This window comes from Lycium barbarum, chromosome 5 (genome assembly GCF_019175385.1).
Source record: "Lycium barbarum isolate Lr01 chromosome 5, ASM1917538v2, whole genome shotgun sequence".
NCBI classification, from domain to species: Eukaryota; Viridiplantae; Streptophyta; class Magnoliopsida; order Solanales; family Solanaceae; genus Lycium; species Lycium barbarum.
Window position 1 is genome coordinate 74,286,924 of NC_083341.1, and position 7,500 is coordinate 74,294,423.

Below are 7,500 nucleotides of genomic sequence, written 5' to 3' on the forward strand. Positions count from 1 at the left end.
AAACCAACCAGCAAAAAGCATTAACGCCGCAAAGACCAATGCCCCAATTGCTGTACAATAGAGTTGTAATTCACTAGTTATTCCAGATGCTCGCCAAATCTGAAAAAAACCAGAGGTTATTTGTATTCCTCGGAAACCCCCGCCTACGTCACCATTTAATATTTCTTGGCCCACTATTGGCCAAACCACCTGGGCACTAGGCCCAATGTGAGTTGGATCACTTAGCCACGCTTCATAATTAGAAAAACGAGCACCGTGGAAATACATGCCGCTCAGCCAAAGAAAGATGATGGAGAGTTGACCGAAATGTGCACTAAATACTTTTCGAGAGATCTCCTCCAAATCACTGGTATGGCTATCGAAATCGTGAGCATCGGCATGTAGGTTCCAGATCCAAGTGGTAGTATCAGGCCCTTTAGCTATTGTTCTTGAGAAATGACCCGGTCTGGCCCATTCCTCGAAAGAAGTTTTTACGGGATCCCTATCTACCAAAATTTTAACTTCTGGTTCCGGCGAACGAATAATCATTGAGTCCTCCTCTTTCCGGACAACACATACAAAGAGACCCGCCAACAGTCAAATAATTAGTGAACCTTAGAGATAGAGAGATATTTCTATAATTAGTTCGTTTCTCTTCTATTTTTCTATCTCCTATCTCTCTATTTTCTTTAGTTATTTACTAGAGCAATTATGATCTGGAAGTCGATCCGGGGCAAGTGTTCGGATCTATTATGACATAGCCTTGAGGCGCTCAACGGACCTTTTAACCCTTTAAAAACCTTTTTGAGCTTTGGATTGATCCAAAAACAACTTTTTTGTGCAACCTAGTGTATATTCATAGAAGTTATTAGATGGAGCTCTTTAATTTTTTACCTAGAAGATTTTAATTACTCTATTCCAAATCACGCGAGTAGCCATGAGACATTACTAAGAGACATCCCCGGTATATATATATTTAGTGATTCGAGGGTTTCTTTTATTAGTTTTAATAATAAGAATTTTGTTTAATTTAATAAAAATATAATAAAAAGAAGTCTATTTTGTACTCTATCTGTGTATCCTTTTTTATTCCTAAAAAATAGCAGATGAAATAGAAGTGAAATAGAAGGCTTAGAAGGGAGATAATGAAATTATGTGATTGGGTCTTCCAAAAGCAAAGGAACGATCCGTTTTTTAGTTAACTGATCTGATGGGTCCAACAAAGAATTAATTCTAACAAATATCTAAATTCTAAATAAAAAAATAAATAATAGACTAAGATTCTAAATAAAGGATAATAAATAAACGGGGTCTTCTTTTATTCGAAACGTCTTGTGATCTTCAACCAATTATGCGCTTCAATATAATTACCGGGAGTAAGCGCTATAGCCTGTTTCCAATACTCAGCGGCTTGATCAAACCAAGCCTCCGCAATTTCAGAATCTCCCTGTTGAATGGCCTGTTCTCCCCGGCCGGAATAGGTAGTTCAATTCCTTTCCTTAGAACCGTACTTGAGAATTTCTTACCTCATACGGCTCAGCAGTCAATTCTTTTGGTGTCCCATTTTGATCTATACCATATCTAATAAAATCTAATGAGATTTCTCATGGATCTATCCCAGTTTTAGGGTTAACCAAAAGAAAAATAGGTTAATTACATGAGTTTCAAACTGAAATTTGGATGAATAATCCGTTTATTTAGTTTTATCTTTTTTCCCACCTTCAGAAGAATAAAGCATAGGCTTTTCTACTAGTGTTAGAATTTTATGAAAGGTAACTATCTCGGTTTCATAGATAAATTTATATAGAATCTTTGAAAAAGACTTTCTTTCTTATGAAAGAAAATACTTACTATCTTTGGGATCTGATCCTACACCGCTGCTCAAGACTTTAGTGGATCGACTCTATTACATAAGTTAATTCCTAATTTTTATCTCACATCATGAGATAAGTACGCAGTTATTATTGTATCGGCCCAAAACCTCGCAAATTGATCTTTACGGTGCTTCCTCTATCTCTATCAATTAAAGCCTTATATCCATAGAAAAAAGTTGCTAGGCATTTTTATTTTTTCCTATTTTGACTTCTATCAAGTTTCTTTCTTTGCTACAGCTGATAAAAATCGTTGTTTTAGACGATGCATATGTAGAAAGCCTATTTGGTTCTAGTAGTTACTTTACTAGATTTTTCTTTTTTTTTTTTTTTTCTTTCTATAGTGGAGATAGTCGCACGTAATGACAGATCACGGCCATATTATTAAAAGCTTGTGGTAAGAATGGGTTTCGTTCTAGTGCTCGAAAATAATATTCCAAAGCTTTCGTATGTTCTCCATTACTTGTGTGGATAAGCCCTATATTATAGAGTATATAACTTCGATCATAGGGATCAATTTCTAGTCGCATAGCTTCATAATAATTCTGCAAAGCTTCCGCGTAATTTCCTTCGGATTGAGCCGACATCCGTTACGGTCGTCATTCAATTGAAAGAATCTCCGTTCCAGAACCGTACGTGAGATTTTCACCTCATACGGCTCCTCCCTTATGTGCATAATGAGAATAATACATAGAATCAAAAAAGATTCAACGATAAAAATATTCTCATTATGAACTCAGCAGGGCTAGTGTTTTTACAAGAAATCTCTAGCCAACCTTCCTGCAAGAGATTCTTTCTTAACATCAAGCCTATTGGGACTAGATAGAAATGATAAGATAACTCCAACAATTTCTTTGTTTTTAACGCCTCCTAATTTCCAGGAATTAGTCACTTCAATAGCCTTCGATGGTTATACGGGTATCCAAAGGACGAACGAGATGGATGTTTGTTGTCCCAACCATTCTTTTAGTCCCAAGCCCGCTAAGGAAAGGGCTGACTTAGAACAAAGTTTTCGTGTTGTTGATTCCTAGGTGTAGCGCTTCTTCCCCTATGCTGCCTATTAGCGCTAGTAGAGTAGGATTGACCCGTAATACAGAACCTCTAGGCGTAACCTTTCGCTTAATACTAGAATCAAGAATTGAAACATAGCATCTGAGGTTGCATTAATCGAGGATACACGACAGAAGGAATTGTTCTATTTCCAAACTTCACCTTCAAAAAGCGTAGATTTTTTTTTCAAAAATTTTCTCGAATCACGTGTTTTTCTCCTCGTAAGACTGAGATAAATGAATAAATATGAAATAAAAAAAAAAAAAAAGAATCAAATCGCACCATCTCTGTAATAGGTAAATGCCTCTTTTTCTCCTGAAGTTGTCGGAATTACTCGTAATAAGATATTGGCTACAATTGAAAAGGTCTGATCAATAAAATTTCCATTTATCCGTGATCTAGGCATAGGTAGCAATCCATTCTAGAATTCTTCTCATTACCTCTCTTGGGAAAAAGATCCCACAAAGAAAAGAATTGTATAGTACGAAATAACATAAAAACTTATTTTTTTTTTAAAGAAAAAAACAAAAGATATGAATCCTCTATTCCAATTGTTCCTTTTTGACAGGAATCGATAAGAAATAAGAAATATTTCAAGGCGATTCGATTTCATACTAATGTAGTAGTATAGGAACTATTCCGATTTCGGTGAAGTTACAAATTAGAAGAACTCGAGAAATTTTGATTGAATCATGATACAAATTACAAAGAAGAAAAAAGATCGAATAATCATTCTATGATGAAAATAGAATAACTGCCAATTTTGTGTACATAACGGGTATATACTATACAATCAAATCTAAATTTTTTTTTGGAATTTCTATTCTAATAGAGGGGTAGGTGTTTGTTGTTGAGAACTCCAAAACCGAAAAGGAATTTGAAAAATTTTCTGGTATGGAATCATAGTCTATATAATTTGAATTATGATTTAAGAGTATCCATTAACTATAGTCTAAAAGATATAGACCATCAATCAGTTGATTCGTTCTAATTCATTGAATTAATCCATTATAAAAATATCAGAAAACGAAGGGAACGTTGTTTTTGCAAACATGAATTGAATTTTTTTTAACAATTTTTACGAAAAATTGTATCTTTATCCCGGAGCCTCGAAGGAAAGAAAAATCGTTCTTTGCTTTGACTTTGATGAAAAATTTTCAGTTAAAATGGATTGGTCGTACCTATCCAATAATGGAATATGGATTATGACTGACTCGCTATTCACTCGGTTTTGGGGTCATAATCATTATGTAGGAGAGATGGCCGAGTGGTTCAAGGCGTAGCATTGGAACTGCTATGTAGGCTTTTGTTTACCGAGGGTTCGAATCCCTCTCTTTCCGTACTTTCGCTTAATTCACCAATTTTACTAACAACAAGGGCTAAAATAGCCATGGATACCATTATTCCAACAGCTATACCCTTCTTTTATAGATTCTCAATTCCTAATTGCTGTGACGCTAAAATAGAATACTAAAAACTAATCATAATCAAAATACTGGAAAGAAAGAGTAGACAAGGAATGAAAATAGATCCTTGGTCTATGATACAAAAATGGGGGAAATCCAGATCAAACTCGGATTTATCTTACTTAACTTATTTAACCTTGGGTTAATTTACTTCGCCTAAAGGGAAGAAAATTTTTCGAACCCTTGGTTTCAGTCTGAGGTTTAAGTCTGACGAGAATAATATTCTACGACTAGCAATTCATTTATTTTCAAACCGACCCATTTACTATCTATTATTTGATTGACCAATCCTTTATATTGGAATGGGTGAAGGGTCAAATGATTTGGTAATTCCTCATGAGGGGATGAATCGAGAGAAATTTGAATCAGAGCTCTGGATTTTTGTTCATCCTTTGCCGTAATAATATCTCGGGGTTTGCAGCGATAACTCGGTATATCCACTATACGACCATTAACTAAAATATGTCGATGGTTAACTAATTGACGGGCTGCGGGAATAGTTGAAGCCATACCCAATCGAAAAAGGATGTTATCCAAACGCATTTCAAGTAATTGTAGTAAAACTTGACCTGTTGACCCCTTGGCTTTTCTGGCGATACGAACGTATTTAAGTAATTGTCGTTCTGTAAGACCATAATGAAAACGCAATTTTTGTTTTTCTTCTAGACGAATACGATATTGAGATTTTTTCACGGAACGCGATTGGTTTCTAAGATCACTTCCGGTCCTAGGCTTTTTATTAGTTAGTCCTGGTAAAGCCCCCAGGCGGCGTATTTTTTTGAAACGAGGTCCTCGGTAACGCGACATAAAGACTCCTTATTCTTATTTAGTATTTCGAATTAATTCTTATTTCTATTTATTTTCTTTTTTATTGAATTTTTTTTTACAGAATAAACCTAAACTAAACTGAACTAAATGAAGCGAAGTTTACTGAAATAGTGTACTTGTACTATTACTATATATAAAGAAAAGAAGAATGGGATGAATTGGATAAATATACAGAACCCCTTCTATTATATATATAATCCTTTCCTGACATAATTGGAAGTTCCTATAATAAATTGATAGCTTTTGGAAAGGGAGGAAGGCGCTATTTTAATATTCTTTGATTCCAAAGGAACATTATCAATCATCTAAAAATGGAATAAAAAAAACAATAGGGAAAAGCCGGCTATCGGAATCGAACCGATGACCATCGCATTACAAATGCGATGCTCTAACCTCTGAGCTAAGCGGGCCCACATAACAGAAATCTTATATGCATAGTAATTGACTAAACTACTGAAATTGGAATCTTAGTTATTAACTATTCAATATTATATTGAATATTCTAGAACACTAGAACATAAGGATTAATATAGCGATATAGAATTTCGATTTATCACAATTCTAATACCAATTCTAATACTAATATTATTAAATAGTGATTGTAAATATTGTTAATATTCTTTTATTTGCATTTTCAATTTGAATAGTAAATATTCTTTTTCATTTCTTTTTTTGGCATTTGAAATCCTTTTTATTACAGTTCTATATTTATTTCAAATTCTAATTGTTTAATGGAATGGTTAGTTATAACTAATGAGACATTCCTCCCCCTTCAGGCGAAAGTGAAGATAAAAAACAAGAATCGATCGTTCAAGTATTCCAAATTGAATGTCAAAATTACAGGAAGAGAGACATATGGATGGGGTATATATCCATCTATATTGAATTGCGGATTCCGAAATGATAAAATCATTTTTGATTGGACAAAAAAAGGTCTCCTATAGAAGATAGTTAAGAAAATCAACGAGGAGAAAACACGTTTTCGAGATAGGAATCGGTATCTAATGAATTCAATGGTTCCAGTATAAATGAAAGAAAAAGAAAAAGGAAGGGGGATATGGCGAAATCGGTAGACGCTACGGACTTAATTGGATTGAGCCTTGGTATGGAAACTTACTAAGTGATCACTTTCAAATTCAGAGAAACCCTGGAATTAACAAAAATGGGCAATCCTGAGCCAAATCCTGTTTTCTGAAAACAAACAAAGGTTCAGAAAAAAAGGATAGGTGCAGAGACTCAATGGAAGCTATTCTAACAAATGGAGTTAAATGCGTTGGTAGAGGAATCTTTACATCGAAACTTCAGAAAGAAAAAGAATGAAGTGAAGGATAAACGTATATACATACGTATTGAATACTCTATCAAATGATTAATGACGACCCGAATCCGTATTTTTTCTATAAAAAATAGAAGAATTGGTGTGAATCGATTCTACATTGAAGAAAGAATCGAATATTCATTGATCAAATCATTCACTCCATAGTCTGATAGATCTTTTGAAGAACTGATTAATCGGACGAGAATAAAGATAGAGTCCCGTTCTACATGTCAATACCGGCAACAATGAAATTTATAGTAAGAGGAAAATCCGTCGACTTTAAAAATCGTGAGGGTTCAAGTCCCTCTATCCCCAAAAAGACTATTTCACTCCCCAACTCCGACCCCCTTTCCTTAGCGGTTCCAAATTACTTATCTTTCTCATTCACTCTATTCTTTATAGAAATGGATTTGAGCGTAAATGGCTTTTTCTTATCACAAGTCTTGTGATATATATGATACACATAGAAATGAACATCTTTGAGCAAGGAATCCCTAGTTGAATGATTCCCGATCAATACAATATCATTACTCATACTGAAACTTACAAAGTCATCTTTTTGAAGATCGAAGAAATTCCCCGGCTTTGATAAAATTTTTTAATCGACTTTTGTCCTTTTAATTGACATAGACCCCAGTTCTCTAATAAAATGAGGATACTACATTGGGAATAGCCGGGATAGCTCAGTTGGTAGAGCAGAGGACTGAAAATCCTCGTGTCACCAGTTCAAATCTGGTTCCTGGCACATGATTAATTTGTATGGGTCTCTCTTCCCTAGAATAAATTTCGAATTAATTGATATGAATCAACATACATATTCTTTTAGAGTCTAGATTAGAATAATAGCTTTATCCAGTTTGGCGAGATATACCCCATCTATGTTCTAGATGGGTAGAGTTTCTTAGATAAAGTATCTAAAAGAATTGGATTCTATCTCCTCTTTTTTTTCTCCTCTCGTTCAAACGAATTTGAATACGTAATACATATT

The 7,500-nt window shown here is 34.3% G+C and overlaps 3 protein-coding genes and 3 non-coding genes across 6 annotated transcripts in view; 2 read left to right on the forward strand and 4 right to left on the reverse strand.

Moving 5' to 3' along the window:
* Nucleotides 1–6: 6 nt before the first annotated feature.
* On the reverse strand, nucleotides 7–533 carry LOC132640957 (photosystem I P700 chlorophyll a apoprotein A1-like; the record flags this gene model as incomplete). The annotated part of the gene is made up of 1 exon (XM_060357764.1): nucleotides 7–533. A coding segment is annotated over exon 1 (522 nt), but the record flags the coding sequence as incomplete, so codon positions are not given.
* LOC132639480 (uncharacterized) lies at nucleotides 495–3,306 on the reverse strand. Its single transcript, XM_060355924.1, is given in 2 exon segments — nucleotides 495–2,951; nucleotides 3,235–3,306. Coding segments are annotated over 2 exon segments (285 nt in total). The 3' UTR covers nucleotides 495–2,738.
* An 847-nt stretch (nucleotides 3,307–4,153) lies between these two features.
* On the forward strand, nucleotides 4,154–4,240 carry TRNAS-GGA (transfer RNA serine (anticodon GGA)). Its single transcript has one exon. It is a non-coding gene; the product is annotated as a tRNA-Ser (tRNA).
* A 1,291-nt stretch (nucleotides 4,241–5,531) lies between these two features.
* On the reverse strand, nucleotides 5,532–5,604 carry TRNAT-UGU (transfer RNA threonine (anticodon UGU)). Its single transcript has one exon. It is a non-coding gene; the product is annotated as a tRNA-Thr (tRNA).
* Nucleotides 5,605–6,970: 1,366 nt separating this feature from the next.
* Nucleotides 6,971–7,500, reverse strand: part of LOC132640958 (NAD(P)H-quinone oxidoreductase subunit J, chloroplastic) — a 1,440-nt gene continuing 910 nt past the window's right edge. The window contains exon 1 of the mRNA XM_060357765.1: nucleotides 6,971–7,500. This exon is cut by the window's right edge and continues 910 nt beyond it. The gene's annotated coding sequence lies outside the window, so the exon portion shown is untranslated.
* TRNAF-GAA (transfer RNA phenylalanine (anticodon GAA)) lies at nucleotides 7,185–7,257 on the forward strand. The gene has a single exon. It is a non-coding gene; the product is annotated as a tRNA-Phe (tRNA).